Raw genomic sequence first — 23858 nt, 5'->3', positions numbered from 1 at the left:
ACATGCACTACATACCATGCCATGGTTGCCTATACATTTAAGTAAATTAGGCATGTGGTAAGTGGTAATGGTAACTCACTGAACAAGAGTTATTATTCAAGTTATATGGTCAAACTAAATCTATTTAATGTTCTTTATCCTTGACATTCCAAACTAAATCTATTTAAGCAAGAGCAGAAATTCTTATCTAACTCTTACACAAATAGAACACTCCCTACCGTCACAAATAAGACGTCCATAGTCATTAATGTGTACCTTTGACTGCTAGTTTCCATTGCTTGCAATAGTTACAAAGTACAGAGATATCATAACATTATGCAACTACTATTCGAGACAGATATGCTCATATCATTGTCACATATTCAATCTAACTATGTCAAAAGGTGTTGATGATCAATGTTTAAATACTTAGACTGCACACAACGCAAAAGGTCACTTAGCTGTGACTCAAGGGAATAACTTGTTGCGACAACATGCAAATAACACCAATGGTTCTTAAACAGTTTAGGGCCATGATTACTAGGTCCTCTATAAATCAGTAGGTAGCATAATCTCTTTAGGGAAAAACTAACTAGTTTATGTAACATCATGTACATATAAGGATAGCTAAACTAAAGAGTAACAACATGTAACTCAATCGAATAGGAATCGGCTGCTATTGGGAAGACAACAACCGTGGGGCATTTCATCTAACACTTAGCGGGCAGTGAGCCACGCACTCACCGTGGGGGTAGGAAAGTAGCTGTCCGCGCACGCTCCTAAAGGCCTCAGCGGTGCTCCGGCATCGGGCGGTGGACGGCGTGGGGAGTGCTCCGGCGTGGGGTGGTGCACGAGCGTCGGCGTTGAAGAAGAGGAGCGCGGGTTGGGAACGGCGGCGCAGGGGGGCGGTGGATGGTTGCTCTATCGTGGGGCGGTGCACGGGCCTCGGTGTCGAAGAAGAGGAGCGTGGGGCTAGGAACAGCGGGCGCGGGGGGCGGTGGATGAGTGCTCTAGCGTGGGGCGGTGCATGGGCGTCGGCGTTAAAGAAGAGGAGCACGGAGAACGGTTGGCGCGGGGTTGAAATTTGGATAATTTCAACCCGCGGCGGCCTTTTATACCAGACCTCATCACTGCCGGTTCTAATTAGAAACCGACAGTGATGGTGGTACATCACTGCCGGTTGTAAGTAGGAACCGACAGTGATGGTGGTACATCACTGCCGGGCCATTCTTTAAACCGGTAGTGATTTCCGTGTAGCGGTTACAGCATAAGTAACTTATCTTTTCCACTTCTTTCGAATACCTCCTACTGGCTCAACGGTTAAGACCCCGCAACTTAGCCCTCGATACCCGTGTTCGAATCCCAGGCGGCTTAATTTTTTTTGTTTAATTTTATAATTTATTAAGCAGTCTAAAGGTCAAAAAGATAAAATAAATGTGTTGCATTCCTGAATCGAACCGAAGCCTACAAGTTCCAGAGTAGCACACAAACCATTGAGCTATCACCTGATTTCGGAAAGTTTGAAGGAATTTATTCCTTTGAGTGATTATCTGTCCCTACTTTGCGCGTAGGCCCTTCAACTCCCCAGCCATGCTGGTCGCGTGGTTCCCATGAAGAGTCGCTGTTTTACCCGGTCCTTGGACTGGTCGTGGGCCTTCGGTTCCCCATGAAGAGACGCCGCGTTTACCCAGGAGTCCATCGGCTGCTCGCGCGCGGTTCCCAACACAGGCGCGCTCCGTCTTTCAAGGGGTGTGAGTTATTGCACCGTGATCAGTTCCACACCTATATATAAGCCAGGTCCCCATGCACAGTTGGCCGCCATTGCACCACCGCGCGTCAAGAAAGCGAAGCACCCTTCCCACGCACACCTCACCCCAGCCCTCGACCCGTCGCCACAATGCCTCGTTGCTTGAAGACAACATGGGCGATGTTGAACCCATCGTCCTCACGTAACCCCCCAATGTCAGCTCCATCGACGCCGTCGTCCGAATCGGACCTCGAGGTGAACCTCGAGGACAATCCGGACCGTGAGACCGCATCGGAGGAGGAACCAGAACCTCTTCCGGTGGAGGAGGTCGTCTTCAACTCATTGGAGATGGCTCGGAAGGAGGAGGAGGACCGGCACCTCCGCGCCATCACACAGAAGGAGACCGACGACTGCATCCTGAAGCGTGTCGTTGAGATCTCCAAGGAGGAGGAGCGCCGCCACGAGGAGCGCCACTGCGAGGAGGAGGAGGAGCGCCGCCGCCAGGAGGAGGAGACCGAGCATTGTCTCGCGATGGATGCAAAACGGCGCCGGCGCAGGGCTGAGCGACGAAAGAAGCGTGAAGAGGAGCACCGGCAGCAGGAGGACGATGCACGCGGTAGCACCGGTAGTAATTAGTAGCACTAGTGATTAATCGATGTCTTAGGTCGATGTAATAATTTACTGGTGCTGGAAAAAACCATGTCGTCGAATCCTTTGTTTGATCATCATCACCTTGGGTTGACACTTGCATTGCATGACCTCGTTTTATTTGCTTACATATTGGATGTTGCATTGTATGACCTCGTTTTGCTTACATCGTCCCTTGGATTGTATGTGGCGATGCATCTTGGTCGTTGTCTCGTTGTCATGAAGACCATAGTATATGATATGCTATGTACCGGAGATCGAGGGGGCCAACAGGACTGTTGCTCTTCTAGACATCACTGCCGGGCCATTCTTTCAACCGGCAGTGATTTCCGTGTAGGGGTTACAGAATAAGTAACTTATCTTTTTCACTTTTTTCGAATACCTTCTACTAGCTCAACAGTTAAGACCCCGCAACTTAGCCCCCGATATCCGTGTTCGAATCCCGGGCGGCCCAATTTTTTAAATTTAATTTTATAATTTATTAAGCGGTCTAAAGGTCAAAAGGATAAAATAAATAAACCTTGGCACACATCTTATACTAACGCAGAGGTTAAGTGTCTGAACTCTATAGCCCGAGACCCGAGCTTAAACCAGAGGGCTGGCACAATTATTTTTAATTTTTTATATATCACTACCGGTTTTCAAAATAATCCGACAGTGATAACAAGCATCACTGTCGGTTTTTTCTCATCACTGCCGGTTTTTTTGAAACCGACAGTGATGTTTATATATATTAAAAAATTCTTTTATATACTAAATAAATAGAAGCATATGTATTCCTATGTCGAAATGGCTTGAATTTTTTTTGGCAAGCTTGTACACCCAAATTAAGATCCCACACAGGATCTTAGTTTTTTCTAATCATTTTTATTAATTATATTTTTCTGTGTGCTGAATGAGACAAAAGAGGGTGAGTTTCATCTTGGACCCAATAGATTTTTTCAACCACCCCCACAAAATTCTTATCCCTAGGGCACATTAGATCCTGTGTAAAAGTTTGGTATCATTTCAGATCTTTTTGTGGGTAGGCTCAGCTCAACCTATAATTGAACGGTCTCGTCGTGCGGAAATTTAATTAAACCTCAGAAAGTAGCAAATCATCTCCCAAAAATCCTAAACTTGGTGTTTCCTTCGCACGTGGCACGTGTAAGCTTGAGAATAATTTTGAGACCAATATAACACCAGAATGCATATGAACCACAAAAACCTTGATAACCTATGTGTATAGTCATGGTTCGATGAAAGGGCACATATACCTCTATGAAGCATGTATACTCCGCCTATGTCGAAATGGCTTGAAATTTTTTTTGTAAGCTTGTACACCCAAATTAAGATCACACACAGGATCTTAGGTTTTTCTAATCATTTTTTTATTAATTATATTTTTCTGTGTGCTGAATGAGACAAAAGAGGGTGAATTTCATCTTGGACCCAATAGATTTTTTCATCCATCTCTACAAAATTCTTATCCCTAGGGCACATTAGATCCTGTGTAAAAATTTGGCACTATTCTGGATCCTTTCGTGGGTAGACTCAGTTCAACCTATAATTAAATGGTCTCGTCGCACGGAAATTCAATTAAACCTCAGAAAGTAGCAAATCATCTTCGGAAAATCTCAAAATTGGTGTTTCCTTCACACGTGGCACATGCAAGCCTGAGAATAATTTTAAGACCAATACAACACCAGAATGCATATAAACCACATAAACCTTGATAACCTATGTGTATAGTCATAGTTCGATGAAAGGGCACATGTACCTCTGTGAAGCATGTATACTCCGTCTATGGCGAAATGGCTTGAATTTTTTTGGCAAGCTTGTATACCCAAATTAAGATCCCACACAGGATCTTAATTTTTTCTAATCATTTTTTATTAATTATATTTTTCTGTGTGCTGAATGAGACAAAAGATGGTGAATTTCATCTTGGACCCAATAGATTTTTTCATCCACCTCTACAAAATTCTTATCCCTAGGGTACATTAGATCCTGTGTAAAAGTTTGGCACCATTCTGAATCTTTTCATGGGTAGACTCAGTTCAATCAATAATTAAACGGTCTCGTCGCGCGGAAATTTAATTAAACCTCATAAAGTAGCAAACCATCTCTAGAAAATCCCAAACTTAGTTTTTCCTTTACACGTGGTACGTGCAAGCCTGGGAATAATTTTGAGACCAATACGACACCGGAATGTATATTTCTAATTGCCCAACAAATGTTACACGAATTACATGCATGACAATAATTAAACACACAAAGCCGTACATATTAAAATTAGAACCCCATACATATTAAAATTAGAACCCCGTACATATTAAAATTAGAACCCAATTAAACTACGACCTTGAAAACCTAGCTAAATAAACATTAATTACTATCAGAATCACTGCCGGGATCGATCGGGCCACGCACACTAACATGCCTCTGTAGCCATATATGGTAATTGATGTCACGGATTATGTATTCGCTTGTATCGATAAAGTCCAATGCCCGTATGAGTGCACTCTCTCGTGTCTCATAATACCAAAAGAATGGTCAGCCACAGATGTAACCTACTGAATGACCACTGCCCCTGTTAGTAATCCTTATGCAGTACTGACATCCTTCTATAGTGAGTTGGCCGAGGTTTCCATTACAGAAGTCCTAATTGTACCCGAGTTGCTCCGTAGCTTGGTCTAGAACGGCCCACAAGCCACATGCAGTATAGGTAAGGTCCTGTAGCGCAATCTGCATACGGAGAAAAAAATTAGAGAATGTTATTACAATAATAAACAACAAATAACCATGACTTAGATATAAGTGACCATTTACCACATCCGCATGGTTGTAGCTTGCAAACCATTCGCTTGCTTGCAGGACGGGGATATCACCAGCATTCAAAGCAAGTGCCTTGAAGTGCGAGAAATCAGGCACATCATAGCAAATACATCGAAGTGCCTCTAAACAGATGTGCACGACACTTAATTGGGCGCTTATCATGTCCGAGCTCTGTATTCCCGTCCCATGGATATGGTTCTGATTATTTGAACCCCTCACAGGGATGAAAAAACTAAGTTCACACGTCCATAGCCGATCACTTGCATTAGATGCCGTGTTCTCGACGATGTTCGAGATAAAGAACCAGCTAAGTGCTGTTCGCAGCCAATCTATTGGGGATATAGTCTGCGACATATATGCATCCAACAATGATATTAAACTAATTACACTTATTTGTTAGCATCAAAAAACAAAAGATGTTGGAAAATATTTCATGCAATAGCTGGAATAGGTAACCGTGGAATGGCCACATTAGGAGCGAATGACTCATCGCCAGGGTGGAAACTTGGTTCTTGTTGTGGGGAAGGTCCGTTGTTCATACCACCTGATCGATAAAATGCAAAAAAATGAACATAAAATATATGCACAAAAAAATTCTTCCAAGTAAAATGTGGCAACATAATTAAATGTAGATCGAATGCAAGGAATAAGAATATAGATATAAATGTAGAATGCAAAGAAACATGAATATAAATATAGATCAAATGAATATAGATACAATATTGGAGAAGACAACATATCAATACCATTGAAAAATACAGGAGCCATAACCAAATCACGTAGAGAGAGTGTGGATGTCTTGAGAAGTGAGAGTGAAACGTGAGAAATGAGACTAAGAGAGTTCGTGGGTGGGTGAGATCGATGTATGTGGCCGGCAGTTTGTTTTATAGAGGGGGCATGGACATCACTACCGGTTTTTAAATAGAACCGACAGTGAAGGTGGCTATCATTGCTGGTTTCTAAATAGAACCGACAGTGAAGGTGGCTATCACTGCTGGTTTCTAAATAGAACCGACAGTAAAGATGCATATATGTAAAGGATATATCTATTTAGATACTATAGTGGGAAAGTTTTAACAAGAACGATATATTTATTTAGATAGTAATGAAATACATAAAAAAATACAAAAAATTATAAATAAGTTACATATACGATAACAAAGACCTTACACTAAAATTCCATATACGATAACAAAGACTTATTTGTGTACTGGTCGATGTTACCATCAATGTGTATCAACACATTATAATTTAACCACCTCAGTAGCATTCTTCTAGCACCAACTAGGGTCAAACAACAACACTGAGGTGGTCTACAAGCTATACCGGTTGGAGATGATAAGGAGGCATCGATGAATCCATGCCTCTGCTGTACATGGCCTTTTTCTCGGTTAGTCCAGAGCACATCAGATTTAGCTCAGCACCGCACCGATGAACCAATGCTGCTCTAGGACAGGAAATTGCCGAGAGCACACCAGGTCTCTCTCTGGACATACAGTCTAGAGCGCACCACAGCGGATGGCTCTGTGAACCTCGTAGCATCTCTAATCTTCGGCGTTGCTCTATCTTTAGTAGCATTCTTCTAGTACCTCATGTGTGCACCATTTTGATGGACTACGATGCATAACGATATATGTGGTTTGTTGTGAAAGAAAAACATTGTATCATGGCTGATAAGGCCTGGCTAAAACCAACATGCATAGAGAGGCTAGCTCCTGGCCGAGGGCCATTTTATAGGCGCTAGCAGTCGTGGTACATTTTTATTTCTAAACTAAAGTTGTCGGGGTAGGTGGGAGTAGTGTTCCAATTGTTGTGGTTATAGGAGCACTGTTGGCATGTGAGGAGCATCTACACATCACTGTCGGTTTTAGTTTAAAAATCGACAGTGATAGAAGCTATCACTGCCGGTTTTAAAACTAAAATCGACAGTGAAGGGCCCTGCCGCCATCTTTTAGTAAAAAAATATAAAAAAACATTGTCGGTTTGGAGCCTGCCATCGCAGCCTTTTTGTAAAAAATATAAAAAGTTTGACCCATCTGAGATTCGAGCGCGGGTCACAGGGTCGAGAGTGCCAGCCTTTTTGTAAAAAATATAAAAAGTTTGAACCGCTGAGTTAGGATAGGGAGTTCGGTTAGAATGGTTTTATTTTTTTCTTTTATCCCATCGTAATGAATAACTAAATAATAAATACAAAATCAAAAAAGTTTGGTCCTCCTGAGATTCGAGCGAGGGTCTCAGAGTACAGAGTGCACGGCCTTAACCGCTGAGCTAGGATAAGGAGTTCGGTTAGTTTGCTTTTCTTTATTTATTTATTAATAGAAATAATGCAGTTAGTTTATATTCTAAAATAACACAAAAATTTGTGTCTTGATTATTTAATTTTATAATAATTAATTAATGGTCTATAATTATTAAATAATAGTGTTTGTGAACATCGTCTTAATATTTGATTACATAGTCAATAATTAAATTATAGAGATGCGCACAAAATATAAATTAAATATTTAGTGCAAATTACTGATACAACGTCTGCATAATGATTACATAGTTAACAATAATCTAACTATCTTTAGGTGCATCAACAATGAGGGCCTCATTGTGATCAATTCGTACGTAAGCAGGTTCGTCACCCTCTTAAAGGATAGGTAGGGGTACGTTCGCCCCGAATGGTTGTATTTCCTGATAGGCCCTGTAGTCTTCTTTGTCCGTCACTCCATCGACACCGACAATCTTTCTTTTCTCTTCTAGGACTACTTTTAGCCTTCCTTTTGTCTTGTTGTCCCTTGCATAGAAGACTTGCATAACATCTCTTGCAAGGATGAAGGGGTCGTCTCTGTATGTGGTCTTAGTGAGATCAACGGTAGTGAACCCTTCGCTGTTAGTGTTGATTTCCTCGAGCCGGACCCACTGGCAGCGAAAAGGAGCCGCCTTCAATGAACCATAGGCTAGCTCCCATATCTCCTCTATGAAACCATAGTATGTCGCCTGCATGTTGTCGTTCTCGTCGTGAGCATCAAAACAAACACCACAATTTTGATATGTGCTCTTTCCATCTTGTTTTTTTGTGTAAAATGTGAATCTATTGATCTCATACCCTTGGTACTTAAGATATGTACTCGAAGGCCCCTTGGCTAAGGCATCTAGTTGATTATCCAACTTTATTCCAAGCAAGCGACGTCGCAACCAGCTGACAAATTCCTCCTTATGTTTTTTATCCAGCCAAGCCTGTGACCTGCTCGGATACAGAGTTTGCAGTGATTACCTGTGCTCATCAATGTATGGCATCACACCCTCAGCTTGCTGGAGAACAACGAACTATGCCTGTCTGAAAGAAACAGGGTCATCTACTGTAACAGATTTATCCCTCATTGTTCCTTTACCATGTAGTCTTCCCTCGTGACGAGATAATATGTGCAGAACTCAATGGCCTCCTCCATTGACCATCCTTCAACCATGCCCCCTTCTGGCCTAAATCTGTTCCTAACGTACCTCCTGAAAACTTTCATCAATCTTTCAAAAGGAAACATCTGATGCAGGTACATTGGGCCAAAGGCTCTAATTTGGTCAACAAGATGAATGAGCAGATGCAATGAGATATCAAAGTAAGTCAGCGAGAAATGCATCTCAAGCATAATGAGAGTTTTGACTATGTCCCGCTGTAGCTGCTCTAGCGTGGACACATCAATGACCTTTTTTGAGATCGCATTGAAGAACGAGCAAAGCTTTATGATTGGGGCGCGGACCTTTGGGGGAGGATACCACACAGGGCAATAGGGAGCAGCTGAGTCATAATGACATGACAGTCATGGGCCTTCATAGGGCCATAGTTGAACTTGAGTTCTCTCATGTTCACTAGCCTCTTCGGGTTCGTACAGTAGTCCGTCGAGGCTTTGAGTTCATTGAAGAAAGAAATAAGCACACGCTTTTCTTCCTTCTTCAATATCCATGACGCAACTAGAAGTTTGAACTGGCCATTCTCTAGCTCCATGGGATGCAGCTCCTTTCTGATTCCCAAGTGTTGCATGTCCAGGCATGTGGCTAGTGAATCCTTCGATGTCCCCCCGATGTCCATCAAGGTGTTAAGAGTGTTAGCGCACACATTTTTAGTGATGTGCATGGGATCAAGACAGTGGCGTACACTCAGAAATGGCCAGTAAGGTAGTTTCTAGAAAACCAATTTTTTTTCCAAACGCTCCCATCAGGCGCTGCTACTGCATTGTCCCCTTCCCAAGGACAACCTCCAGTTTGTTGAGTTCTCGAAGTATCATAGGCCCATCTCGATATTTTGAAGCTAAGCGTTTCTCAATAGCACCGTTGAAATCTTTTCTGTTCCTGCGGTAAGGGTGATCCTTAGATAGGAACCTACGGTGTCCCATCTAAACTATCTTTGAGTTATTTGGCAGATTTACCGCATCGGAGTCATCCAAGCACTCGACACATCCAGTATAGCCTTTTGTCTTCTCTCTAGACAACGAACCTCGACCTGGCAGGTCGATGATTGTAGCGATAAGTACTCCCTTGATCATGACATGTTCCTTTTTGTACTCGTCTCAAACATCCGACATACCCTTTTCAAAGATCTCCACTAGTTCATCGATCACTGGTTCCAGAAACACATCGATGTCATTCCCAGACTGTCTTGGCCCATGGATCAGTAGTGGCATCTGGATGTACGACCGCTTCATGCAGACCCAAGGTGGAAGGTTGTATATACAGAGCATCACTGGTCAGGTGCTATAATTGCTTCTAACCTAATCGAAAGGATTCATCCCATCTGTGCTCAAAGCAAACCAAAGGTGCCTTACCTCTCCACCGAATTGGCAGTCCTCCAGTCATGCCCATCGGCGGGGTGCCTCATTATTTTATCTTTCTTACGCTCTTCGCCATACCAGCGCAACAGCTTGGCTGACTTTACACATGCAAACAGCCTATGCACCCGGGGAGCTATAGGGAAATACCAAACGATCTTTACGGGACCTCCTCTGGTCTTGGTACCATCATCTGACGGCCCTTCCTTGTACCGTGGAGCTTCACACTTGGGGCGCTTGTCCAGGTCTTTGTATTTTTCTCCATGGTACAATATGCAATCATCGGAACACGCGTGGATTTTTTCAACCTCGAGGCCGATGAGGCAGATCATTTGCTTGGCCAAGTATGTCTTTTCTGGCAACTCGTTTTTTTCTGGGAGCATTTTCCTTATTATACCTAACAACTGATCAATGCCTTTATCGCTCAATCCGTTTGTCGATTTGAACTCTAACAGCATGATGTTTGCTTCCAGTTTGCTCATTGGACAATTCCTATACAATGGTGTTTTGCCATCTTGTCTTATTTTCTCTAGCTTTCTCAGCTGTCTTTCACTAAGACATCCAGTCTCTACATTACGTAGCAGCTGAGAAATGACATCATTATCCTCGATGTCGTCAGCTAGCGTGTTCCTAAACACATTATTAACTGTGGCCATAGGTTCCGTGTTGACACCGGGTTCCTCGTCAGCATCGTGGATGGCTACGTCAGGCATGTCCACATCATCATCGTTTTCCTGCAGAACATTCACACCAACCTCGCCATGCATAGTCCATATCGTATAGTTTGGCATGAATCCCCTAGTAATCAAGTACGATCGTATAGACTCAATTTGACGAAAGTTCCTATAATTCTTGCAATCTTTGCATGGGTAGAAGACAGGGTTTCCATTCCCAGCATGGGCTTTGGCATCGATGATAAACTGGCTGACGTCATGCATGTACCGCTTGTCTATTCAGGACAGATGCATCCACTCTCGATCCATCTCTGCACAAAAAAATACTGAGACAGTAATTACAAAGAATTAATAAGAAATCGAGCTTCATGAACAACAATTATAGCTCAAAAGTACCATTTTTGGAAAATATTATTGTACACTAATTATTGAAAAATTAAAATTGGTAGCCCTGCCTTGTAAATTGAAAATCGTAGTAAAAAATAATTATTGCACAGTATTGAAGAACAACTATTCTACTCTACTTCTAAGAACTAATTATAGCATCACATACTAACAATGATGATCTTGACCACCATGGAATAATTAGCTAGGAATTTAAATATGTTCATAGACACCAACCTTTTGGATGATGGATTCACCATAATTTAAGCCTTGCACAAATGTCCAATTGAAAAAGTGCTCTCTAGAATGGAGAAAGAACTAGAATGAGAATCAAGCAATGTAGCCATCAAAACGAAGCTAATTAAGCACAAAAATCAAAGGAGTGGATGTTTGTTACTAACCTTAAAGCAAAAAGATCAAGCCATTCTTCAAAATCCAAGCACTAGCTTCATGGTGAAGAGCAGCCGCAGCAATGGAGGGAAGGGTCCAAATGCGCGCCTCTGTTCTCGGGATGAAAGAGAGGACGGCTGCAGCCTTTTTATGTTGTAGGCTTATCACCGTCGGTTCTTGGCTAGAACCGATAATGATATAGCACAATCACTATCGGCCCTTGGCTTAAACCGACAGTGATGAGTGGCCGCCAAAACACTGTTGGTTCAAGCCACAAACTGATAGTGATGTGGTCCTTCACTGTCGATTTTAGCCTAGCTCCCATCATTTTTTCATTTTTAAACTCATAATCGACAGTGAAGGTACATCACTGTCGGTTCTCATAAATCCGACAGTGATGATGCCGGCAGTGATATGTAAATCTGGCGTAGCGCCGCTAGTAGTTGTTCTGGCTTCACATTTCCCACCTTGCACAACTGATAAAAACGTACGCTACTATTCGAAAACATTTCTAACTCTTTATTACAGCTCGCACTACAATAGCGCTACTGCGGCGACAACGAACCAGCCTGCGATCCTACCGGCGCGGCCGTCGTAACCCGTCGCCGCGGCGAGAGATCAGACCTGCACAGCGGGCACGTGACGTGCATCTGCAGCCACGCGTCGATGCAGCCGACGTGGAACAGGTGCCGGCACTCGGGCAGGCTCCGCACCATCTCGCCGCCGCGAAGGTCCTCCAGGCACACGGCGCACGTCACTCCGTCTCCTCCGCCCGCGGGGCCGCCGCCGAGGCGGTGGTGCTGGTACGGGGACTTGGGCAGCGCGCTGATGTCTATTTCGGCAAGCCCGCACCCTACTCCGCTGGCTCTGCTGCCTGGCGCGGCGGTGGAACGAAACACCGTGCCGGCAGCACGACCCGCGGCTGCGAGGCTCAGGCACCAGGTGACGCCGGCGACGAGCACCGCGGCCAAGGCAGCGAAGGCGCACGCCTCCCAGATGATGACGGACGCGGCGAGCACGCAAGACGCGACGAGCAGCGAGCAGGACTCACCCGCCACGGTTGCCAAGACGCCGTAGCCGTCGCCGACGTCGTCGACAGACTCGCCGGAGAGCACCGCCACCGAGGGCCTCGTGTACAACCTTGGCATCTTCGGTAGAAACGTACTTTGTGCTATGCTGCTTACTTGGAACTTAGCTTGCGGCCAAAGCTTTTAGCGCGCGGCATTAAGTAGTCCGTCATCGCTTCATCAGGAGACAGCGTCGAACCAACGCAGTAACCAGAGAGTATTTATATTAATCAAAAAATTCAGGAGCGCATCAGATTCAGATTACGGCGGAAACGGCAGTAACCATGTGTTCCTTGGCATGTTTATCACCGTGTCGAGTCTCAAGTCTGAACGCCGGTTACAGCACGTTCAAGTTCTTGTGTGCTTCTAGAACTTGTTGTGTTAATGGCATGGACAGCTAGGGCGGATACTGAAAATTGTATATACGCAACAACGAAAAAAAAAACAGTTCTGTTTGTTGGAACTCTCCCGCCGGTTATTCTTTTTGTGATAGACAGGGCCCAAGTGAACAATTTGCTTATCCACCAATGCGTAGTTGAAAATTTGTAGAAGCACACAACAAGTTCTAGAACAGCCTGCCGAAACGGGCGCCATTCCTGCCGTCGTCATATAGCGCCTACTCGACTTGGTAATCAAAATGAGCGCCATTCCTGCCAGCGTCATATCTCAGCAACTCAGCTACCTTCACGCAAGAGCAGGAGGACATACAGTGAATGGACGGATAGGTTTGAGTGACGTGGCAGCTTGAGGATTGAGTTTTCAAAGAATTTGTTGCTTAGTGTGATATGAACTATATAGATATAGTAACAGATTAGTTTCTTAGGCCCATTTGCATAGCTCAGCTTCACTAATGAAGTTGTTTTGTTTTGTTTTGTTTCAGCTCATTGAGCAGCTTTATATCGATGAAGCTGAGTTGTTTTCATGACCCTGTTTAACAAAAGGGCTTCACACGATGACAAAAGAAACAAAATTAAAATGATGCCCTTAGCTTTTCATTCCTTCTCTATTATATTGTTTCTCATCTTCTTCCCATGGTATTTCTTTCCGACACATACGCCCATAAGCCCGTCAGCCGGCCATGCCTCTCACGGTAGCGCCTCTCGGCCACCTGCGCCTGACGGCAGCGCCTCTAATCGCGGTCGTGCGTGCTCGACGGCAGTGGCTCCTAGGCGTGTGAGCCTAATGGCGCCTCCCGGCCGCCCGTGCCCCATGGTGGCCCCTCCTCGTCGCGTCGCTGCATCTCTTGTGCGCCAGGCAACCGCGAGCCCCAATGGCCTTTCCCTGGAGGGCCCTCGATCCCCGGCGGCAGCAACCGTACCCCGGCAAGAATGACGCCCGTGCGCCCATGCGGCGGTGGCCGCAGTCGCGGCGGCGCCCGTGCCGTGGCAGCCGTGTCCGCGCGTGGGTAAATCTGGCATCCGTACGAAATAGGCCCACAAGTGTGAGACGAAGCCGGGAAAAGTTACTATTTTCAACTTCATTCTACCACATTCCGATGTGATAGAAAGATCTAAGAAGCCTCATGTATGAATCTATTTTCAAAAGACCCATTTGACAAAAAAAAAAAAGCTCACAACAGCATATTATGAAGTTGTTGGCAAAGGTGTGCCAAACAAAGCCTTATTGGATGGGCAACACAGTTTGCCTCAAAAAAATCGTTGTCACTGTGGTGTATGTGCACGGTTACTTTAACAGAAATGCTATACAACACACATGTGTTTTTAGCGTAAAAAAAACACATGGATTTTTTCTCTCTTTTTCCCTCCGTTCTGTTGGCGCGGGCACGGGCGCTGCCGTCGCGCAGGCTGCAGGCGCGTGTCACGCCGCCCAGGATCCGCTCTGCTCGAGGCCGGACATGGTGTCAGGATTTGCCTCTCCGCTCGAGGCCGGCTGCTGCTCTGCTGCAGCTTGCTCCTGGGTAGCGGTGGAGGAGTCTGGCCGCACGCGTCCTCCAGTAGCCTCTCCTCCTACTCCTCTGCTGTGATTTGTCCTTCCATAGAAAAAAAAATATTTCTTGTGATCTGTGGATCTGTGATCTTTTGATTTGTGATTGTTTGGAGATAGAAGGCTGGAGGCTGGAGGTAGAAGGAGGGTAGAGGCTGTTGGATCTTAATTCTATGGTGAAAAAAAATTAATGTGTTGAAACTGCATAAAACACACGGTTGTTGGATAGACAAACTCTACTTTAATTGATCTACCAAAGGGAAACAATGATGTCATCGGGGATATGTAATCATGTTTGGACGTTGAAATACTACTCGCCAAACGGCGAGATGATAGGAAAAGGTGTATGATTGAGTTGACTTTTTTTGAGAAAAAAACATGTATGATTGAGTTGACTTGAGGATGATTTTGTCCATATTGTATCATTTGTCAATCTCAAGAACCAATCAGACAGTGGCGACCGATTTCTTGCTACCAGGTCCATCGTATCTTTTAGACAAAAAAAAAAAGCATGGTCCCACGATACTTAAGCGTACGTATAGGTATATAGGAATCATAAATAGACAAATGCAGTCTGTACAAAACTAGTTCAAGTGGATAACTCAGTCATATTTGTCCAACGTTATCGTCCTGATGAACTATAATTGCAACCTTCTCCATATAAAAATAAGTTACATTATACTCAAATATTAGCATTGATTATAATCAAGGGTATAGTGTCGGTGTCTTGGAAACCGACCAGTAAATTTATCGCCGTGCTAAGGGATTCGATGGCTAGCACTCATGACACAAAGGATTTATACCAGTTCGGGATGAAGCCCTACGTTCAGTGTCGGAGATCTATGAGTATGTGTTTCTCAATGCCAAAGTGCTCCAAAAGGTTTACAATAGCGGGTATGAAAGCTATAGTCATACTGGTAGAAAGTTTTCGAGGAAGGGGAAATCGATCGTTTGGAAGAAGGCCCGACTCCCCTTATATAGTCGCGAGGGCCAGGTTACATGTAGAGAAGTAGGCTTCTCCTAGCCCGAGTGGCCAGGAGCCTGAGGGAGAAGCTTGCGTGCTTGTTAAGCAGTCCATTTGGTCTTGTCACTGTGTCGGGGTATGGTCGTCGTGAGCTTGCTCCTTACACCAAAGCATGGCGTACGGCGACAGTACTGTTCCGGCCATAGCGGCACAATGGGAGTGGTGGTTGCTCACCAACTCCCCTCTCCGGTATGGCTTGCTTGCTGGCGTCGTGGCTTCCGTCCTGGCGCTCTGTTTCTTTAGGGAGAAGTCGTGATGTCACTTTACAGGGAGAGTGACTGTCCCATTGCGGGCTGCCTGCTCTCGAAATCGTGGCCCTGCTGCCCTGGCCTCTCATAGCCGGGTCGAGGTCTTTGGATCTGGTTAGAACGGGAGAGCTGGCTCCCGGTCATGATCTCCATGCTGTGGTGGTTAGGATCATACTCCTGTCCATCAGGCTTGACGGGATTTGGGCGGTGCCGAGCCACGCGGGGTGACGTTGCCGTGCCCTGGTGTTGTCTTGTCTGTCAGCGGGGTGTTGATCGAGGTAATGCTCTGCCCCAGGGCAGGATGGTCAGACAGAACGGTCGTCCTCCCTGTACTCGATGGAGTGGGCGAGTGCATGTCCCGTATGGATAGGCGTATTGAATGTGCCCTCCCATCTCTCCTCCTTTCCTTAGCAGCTAAGGCTGGGGCGGTTGAGGGCACTGTGCGGTGCATGGTCGAGAGGTGAGAGAGGTCGAGGACGGGCCTCCTATGACTTGGGGCGAGAGGTTGTGGACGGGCCGTGTTTAGCTGGGCTATGGCCAGCCGGGCCGTCGTGAGCAACTCTTATGTCCGCGCTTTGGGGTATCCCATTTACATAACCCCGACATATAGGTAGCAACTCTATAAAAATATTATGTGACAGTTGAACTCTCACAAACTACGTTATAAATATATAAGTAAAAATCTATCATATATAATTTATATATATAGCTATATACTAAAGACATCAACGCGTAGATTAAATTACATTTTATAATGCGTTACACCGGAGGCTGATCGTCTTTTGTAGGGACCTCCTTAATAGGCAAAACCGTGGCCCTACAGAGAGGACACGTGGAGTGAGAGTGCAGCCACATGTCGATGCAGCAGACATGGAACAGGTGCATGCACGCCGGCAGCCGCCTGACCACCTCACCTTCCTGCACAAGGCTCAGGCACACCGCACACTGCGCCCACCCGCGCCCGCTGCCGCTGCCCTCGCCACTGCCGGAGCCGCCGCCAACCGACAGGTCCCCGCCCCTATGGAACACGAACGACGGCAGCGTGGACACCGCGGAGGGGCTTAGCCCACCATCGCCGTCGGTGGTGCCGCCATGTAGGAAGAACGGCCGGGCCGCCACGTACACGACGGTCCCCCCCGCGCCGCGGCGGCGGCGGCGGCAGCACAGGCACTCGCAGATGACGATGATGAGGACGGAGACGGCGGTGGCGCAGAAGCCGATGCCGAGGAGCACAAGTGTGTCGTGCGTGCTGTAGCCGCCCTTGTCCGTCGAGTAGGGCAGCGAGTTGGTGTCCGACGACAGCGACATGGCTCAAGGCTGATTTTGCAGTGCAGAACTGCAGGCAGCTAGTTCTGTTTGAGAGCTACGGTAGTATGGTCGCCTATGATCTATGAATATGAATGGTGCCGGTATCTTTATATTCTTGGAGGGGTGACCTTGCCTTGGAGCTGGCTATATATAAAGTTGTGCAAGTTGAGCGTAAATTTTTAATTTTAGCGTTGAGATTCATAGATGTGAGTATACGACAATAGCAGATTAGTTATAGAACACAAGTAAATTTTATTTGTTGGTTGAGAATATACCTTGGGGCGCGGCTTGTTTGCCCACGGTATTGGAAATTTGGAATTGGTCTCAGAGCTTGTAATCCACTGAATTGTGGTTTTTGAAATGGATTATATAAAAAATTAGTAGTTTTTATTCAGTCAAAAAATTAGTGATCACGAGATGAACAAAATTTGCTATGTAGTTAGATCATTTCAGGTGTATTTCGCTTTCGATTCAATTAGAGGTAGCTAGCAATCAAAAACGTCCCCAGAACGGACTATCATTGCCGGTTCAAAAACTGACAACCGGCACAACCAAAGCGGCGGTGATGAGGGGGCTGATCAATGCCCGACTGTGATAAGGTTTTCAGAAAACACAAAAACGAGATAAAAAAGGAGATGAAAAGTAGCATTTTTTAATACTAGGAAAGACCCCACCAGCTAGCCACACAATCACTTGATTTTTTTTAATACAAGTCATGAGAATTTTCGCGCACTTTCGGCCGGCAGCGCTTTAACACCACGACCTCAGGCTTCGCGCGTTCGTCTGTAACCACTCCACAAAGACACTTGTGTCCATTTGGGATATTCATCCTCCTCATTCTATCTTTATCTGGTTTTAAAATGAGTATTTGGGACCATAAACGAACTCAAATGAAAAAGTTGTCAACTACAAAGTTTTATAAATTTTTGAGATTTACAACTTTGGTTTTGGTCATTTCTCCATCCAAGGTCCTTTGAAAATTTTGAATTTCAAGTGTGAAGAAATTTAGCCATAATTTTCTTTGGATAAATGATTTCAAATAAAAAAGTTGTCAACAACAAAGATGCATAACTTTTCGAGATTTACGATTTTTGTTTTGGTCGTTTCTCCTTCCGAGATCGTTTGAAAAAATCGAATTTTAAATGTGAGAATTCAAATGTAATTTTCGTTGGATAGACGATTTTAAATAAAAAATTGTCAACTACATTGTTGCATAACTTTTTGATATCTATAACTTTTGTTTTGTTCGCTTCTCCATCCGAGATCCTTAACTACAACTACACACTCGCTTATGACTATAGAGGATATGAATTCCTTTGGTATTAACTTTTATAAAATCTTGTAAAACAAATAACTCAGCATCAAAACAAATTTAAGTAAAAAACTTATGAACTATAAAGTTTCATAAGGTTTCGAGATTTATAACTTTTATTTTGGTTGTTTCTCCATTCGAGATCCTCTTCTACCACTACACACTCACTTGTGACTTTAGAGCATATGAACTCATTTGATATTAACTCTATAAAATCTTATGATACATATTTGGATATCCAAATGATTTCAAATAAAAATTTAAACTATAAAGTTGTAGACCTTGAAAAGTACTACAACTTTGATATAAAGTTCGTCTTCGTCGGACATCATATGACAAAGTTATGAAGTTTTTCGTGCAGCCTATCACCGCTAATTCAAACCACGAACCGGCAGTTTTTGCCAAAAATCGGCAATGGTGACCAAATATCGCTGCCGGTTCATGTCTAAAACAGACAACGATATGAACCGGCAATGATGACCCGGATATCATTGCCGGTTTTAGCCAAAAATGGGCAGTGATGGGCCGTCAACCACTATCAGTGTCGGTTTCTCAATAGTGATGTGGCCGGCAGTGAAAGTCAATTCTGTAGTAGTTGTATGTTTATCTAATCTATTTTTACATGAAAACAAACATGACCACCCACTATTCAGTTTGTCCACATAAATTGCGATCATGGCGCGCCTAGGCCACTATATATAAATCTCATCATAGCAACATCTAATTGATCCGAGCTTATAGAATCATAAGAAAAGCTTCCCACAAGTGCACAACGGGAAGGTCAAATTCACTTTCCATTGCATGTATCTGGCCTGTTCTTGCACCATTGCTCTAGTTTGTGCGTCATCGATAACTCAGTCATCAACTGGAATGATATATGACATATGTGCAGTGCCTTGGAAATCTCGCGAGATAAGTTCCACAACGACTGCATTGTTTAAAGGTCTGGCTCTTCTTGCTGTTAGATAGCCATCTTCCATCCGGTTCATTAATAAATAATATATAATATGTATAATATATGCATCTTGCTAAGCTTTGACAAAAACAGCGACAGAGACTAATGTGAATGCACAGTTATTTCAATGTGCGAGATTCCCACCCTCGTCGTCTACGCATGTTCCTCCACACCACGCTAAGGGTGTGTTTGATAGGAGAAATGTTTAAGTTTCTCATGAGAATCACCTGAATCACTTTCAAACGGTCTTTCCAGCAAGTTATTCAAAACCGAAACATTTGTACATTTCTACATACACATGCGACGCCTGGAGGCTAGTTTCGCACTTATTCTCATTTCATTAATTGCTTATTACTTTTTTGGATCATTTTTTCAGTTAATTCTTTTTAGTGCAACAAGTCAAAATAGTTTTTATTTAAGTTGTTCTCCATCCACAGAATTTTTTGAACATATTTTTATTTAAATGATTTTTTTAAATCAGAATCCAGTTTACCCGCCAAACGATTGGATAAAGTGACCCCGATTCATCATCAGAAATGTTTTTTGAAAAAATCTGAATCCGAAACATTTCTGCGATAATCTAGAGCCCTACTAAATGCACCCTAAGTTATGTTACGGGGAGAGAAGGAAATGTTGAGAAAATAGATAATTTCGAGATTAAAACTAGAACATAAATCATAACGATCTCAAATACTAGTATTTAAAGATCTAACGTACTAGTTGAACGGAATAATAGCATGGCGAGCAACATCATGACTGAACCAGAGACATGTTGAAGTAATAGATCAGATCATGGCGTGCGTACCTCTCGTTTATAGATAGGGACATCGTGGCTGGTGGTGGTACAAAGTCGATGATGAGACATGGAGGAAGAGCTCGATGCAGTTGTTGACGAACACTACAGTATGCGGCACAACCTGACTTGTATGGAAGACGACCCATTGTGGAGATTATGAGCAGTTGCGCGAAGAGAGCTCCTGTAAAGCCTTCTAGGCTAGTGTGCGGGGCCACCATCTTTTGGTTCGTTGGGCCATGTATCGTCTTAAAGATCGTTAGGGGGGTCACGTCCAGGGGTATCACACCCCCCAAACACTTCATATTTAGTCATGGTCGCCCAAGTTAGGGCTTGGGGTTTTTGCTTTTGATTAATCTATTTTTGAACAGCCACCATCACCAATCGTGAAACTCCTACTTTGAGTGCTTAATTATTTGCAATTATCACTTCAATTGAGTTGCGTACTTTCGAGTTATTGCTTGTCTTCTTTAATTCATAGGCAGAGATTATCCTTCTTGGCGAGGTCAACCGGATTTGTGATAGGTCGATAACCAGAGGAGTTTTGGTGCTAAGGTTGTAGGGTTTGGCACTTTTTATCTGAAGCCGGATCGGTGTGTCCTGCTCTAACCAAAACGATAGTTATCTCTACTTGACGGAAGATCGGGAATCCTGTCCCCATCAAAATTTGTGTTGCTCAAGCAATCTACAACTTTGTAGTTGGCAAGATTTTTATTTGAAGTCGTATAAAGTCTCAAATATTGATTTTAAATTTTCATTTTTTAAAACTTAAAATTTAGAATTTTCAAACGACCTTTATGTTGACATGATGTATAGTTGTAGTGCTCACACGATCTATAACTTTATAGTTGACAGGTGTTTTAAGTATGTAGTGTAGTGGTAGGGGGTCAAGCAAAGCAAAAATTCATGGGTTTGAGTTATTTTGCATAAAACATTATATTCTTTTAGGCTTTTTATTTTTGGAAAACATTTACAAAAATGATCTTCTTAAATGTTTAAATATTATTTATAAAGATGTTAATCGATTTATAGATAGTCAGGTTGTTCGCCTGTGCAAGCCACTAGCAAAGACTATTTGATAGAAACTGTTGGGCCCATAAATATGAGGATGATCGCCTCTAAAAACATCTTTTGTAGTTGTAACAACAAATTTATATTTTGCAAATTAGTATAGCTCAACTGGTTGGGTTCGTTGTGGTATAACCAGTCCACCTGGATGCTCGTATTTTTCTAGATTTATTATAGGATTTGACGACGCTATTTTTTCAGTGGTAGACGACACGTGTTGTCAACAGTGAAGCGCCTGTGGTGACGACTTTGTCAATCTCAAGATATATCAATCCAACTCAAGAAGCTCATAGGAATAGGGTGTGCATCCATAGGAGTGAGTATGAGCTTGTATATATGAGCGTCTGTGTTTATACCAAATCCTGCAAAAAAAAACAAATATCTATTTTAATAAATGTCCATATTGAATTTTGGACTATCCAAATTCACTCCCACACCTACGTGCGACTCATATCAAATATAGCCCGTTTTTCATTAAGAGGAGTGAATTAGACAATACAGCCATAAGAGAACCCTCATAGAACAGATTACAAATCACCAAGCTAGCGGTGAGTGACCTGGAATAAACATAACAGAAAAGAAAGGAAGAAAGAGCAACTGCCCTCAAGACCCAAGACCTACAGCTGTGCCTGCAACAAAAGGAAACAACGCAAAGGTTGCCTACAAGATAGACTAGGCCATGGCGGCAAAGTATTTTCCTAGAGAAGGCACAAGAGCATCAGCAGCAACAACGGCAAAGAATCCACCAGCGAAGACCAAGCGACCACGACGGCCAAGTATCCACCAAGAAGTGTGCCCACACACTCTCAGCAGTAAAGCATGTACTAGAGAGGGGACTAGAGAGCCAACGACAGCAAAACATCTGCCAAGGATTTCACTTACAGCCAAGTATCCACCGGGGAAGCGAAGACTCCCCGTATGGCCAAGTATCCGCGGAGGGGAGTGTTGACGGTCTCTACTGCAAGAACAAACCATCAATATCACTTGCATTTATCCTTGAAATCAAACATCAACCATATATAGGTGTAGAGGTTTAAACTAATGAATTCCACAAGTTTTGGTGAATATTTATATGCAGGTTGATTTATCAAGAAAATAGGTTAAAAGGCCCATTGTCAAACACATCAAGCAAATGTACCAACGTCAACAAATGTGCAATCACGCGAATAACCACTCAAGACAGAGTGTAGACCCACATGCCAGAAGGGGAGGACCACCTAACTTGAGAGGGGGTCGGTCGACCCCCTATGTAGGTCGATCGACCTACCCTGGTGGCCCCATGGTGTCAGCCGCCTCGTGCACGTTTCTAAGATCTACACCGTTGATTCTAAGGCGGTTGAAGGTTGGTTCATCCAACGGTGGTCGAGAGAGTTGACGCAGATTGATGACGTGGCAATGCCTTGCCCCTTACTCCATCTCCCCCTATAAAAGGACCCCCTAATCTCCTCTAGAAGGCGATCCAAATCCTTTATCCCTCTAGGATCATAGATCGCAATTGAAGAGAAGAGTAGTCCTCTAGTTTATGATCTACTCTTCTACATAGAAAATAGTGAGTTAGAGAGGGTGGGAAGAGTTTGAAGGAAGTGCCGGTTTATCGGTGCTACTTCTATGACTTGTACCTTGGTGGATTTAGGTTCTTCGAGCCTGCATTTGAGATAACTCTAATAATTGATTTCTGATTTAAAGTAGTTTTGTGCTTTGGTGTTTATCAGGATCACAACTCTTTTGAGTACTTTAATCCTTGTTAAGCTCTCTTGGATTAGAGTAGTAATTGTTAGTGTAAGCGTGGTGCCTAGACTAGTGGTTACTTATGGATGCACCCTGCAGGCCAGAACATGTGGTAGACCGCATGAGTGACGGTTATGTTGGTCCTTCATAATCTATCTCTCGTCTATAGGACTAGTAGGACCTAGTTGTGATGGAGGAAGTATATTTTGCTATTCTCTTCATGAGTAATGTCCCTTGGTGAACACTAGAATACAATGCTAACTTAGGTTGGACGTTGAAAGCCATATAAGTCCTCTCTACACTCCTATTTATCATAACCTTGTTGCTATCTCCAGTTAAGTTAGATAGTAGTTAGTCTCACACATTTCCCTGCTCTAGGTGAAAAGCTACTATGATATCCGTGCGCTTGAAGATCTTTTTTCTGCGAGCACCCACAGGTGTCAACAAGCTTTTCTAGCACCATTGCTGGGGAAACGGTTGCTGAATTAACTACAAACCTAGCTTAACCTTGTACCTTTTTATTTAGTTGTAGCATGGATAATACACCTATATATAAATACATTGCACCTACAAGCGCAAGCCTAGAGCCACCAAAATCTGCAAAGCCTATCCTAGCGCAAGCCTAGAGCCACCAAAATCTGCAAAGCCTATCCTATGACCTAGCTATGAGCTGCGTCCGTGTTTAATAAAAATGATTCGGGAACAATCCTTCTTGGAAGAAGGCAAGAAAAACCTCTACTTACACCTATGAGATTTTGAACAGACCTGTGCATGCTTACATATCGCTAGCATGTCTGACAAGACCTTAATATGGAAGTTATTTCCATTCTCTTTGATAGAAATAGCTAAACAATGGTATAGTCAAACCGTAGGAAGTATGCAACGAGATTGGAAAACTTTATGTTCTAAATGGTGTTTATCTTTCTTTCCTATCTCTAGAGTAGTCAGCATTCGAATAGAAGTT

At 43.7% G+C, this 23858-nt stretch overlaps 3 protein-coding genes across 3 annotated transcripts; 1 reads left to right on the top strand and 2 right to left on the bottom strand.

Moving 5' to 3' along the window:
• Nucleotides 1–1939: 1939 nt before the first annotated feature.
• On the top strand, nucleotides 1940–2362 carry LOC136468878 (vicilin-like seed storage protein At2g18540). Its single transcript, XM_066467284.1, has one exon. It carries the CDS (start codon nucleotides 1940–1942, stop codon nucleotides 2360–2362), a length of 423 nt encoding a protein of 140 aa, XP_066323381.1.
• Nucleotides 2363–11992: 9630 nt separating this feature from the next.
• LOC136475345 (putative RING-H2 finger protein ATL69) lies at nucleotides 11993–12595 on the bottom strand. Its single transcript, XM_066472878.1, has one exon. It carries the CDS (start codon nucleotides 12593–12595, stop codon nucleotides 11993–11995), a length of 603 nt encoding a protein of 200 aa, XP_066328975.1.
• A 3894-nt stretch (nucleotides 12596–16489) lies between these two features.
• Nucleotides 16490–17038, bottom strand: LOC136472885 (E3 ubiquitin-protein ligase EL5-like). The gene has a single exon (XM_066470590.1). The coding sequence runs from the start codon at nucleotides 17036–17038 to the stop codon at nucleotides 16490–16492; it is 549 nt and encodes a 182-aa protein (XP_066326687.1).
• Nucleotides 17039–23858: the final 6820 nt, after the last annotated feature.

The sequence above is a fragment of the Miscanthus floridulus genome, chromosome 8 (assembly GCF_019320115.1).
Source record: "Miscanthus floridulus cultivar M001 chromosome 8, ASM1932011v1, whole genome shotgun sequence".
Taxonomy (NCBI): domain Eukaryota; kingdom Viridiplantae; phylum Streptophyta; class Magnoliopsida; order Poales; family Poaceae; genus Miscanthus; species Miscanthus floridulus.
Note: the sequence above shows the minus strand (reverse complement) of the source record. Positions and strands in the feature narration are given on the sequence as shown.

Coding starts and splice junctions, on each gene's coding strand:
- LOC136468878 (XM_066467284.1), top strand. CDS start 1,940: ATGTCAGCTCCATCGACGCCGTCGTCCGAATCGGACCTCGAGGTGAAC.
- LOC136475345 (XM_066472878.1), bottom strand. CDS start 12,595: ATGCCAAGGTTGTACACGAGGCCCTCGGTGGCGGTGCTCTCCGGCGAG.
- LOC136472885 (XM_066470590.1), bottom strand. CDS start 17,038: ATGTCGCTGTCGTCGGACACCAACTCGCTGCCCTACTCGACGGACAAG.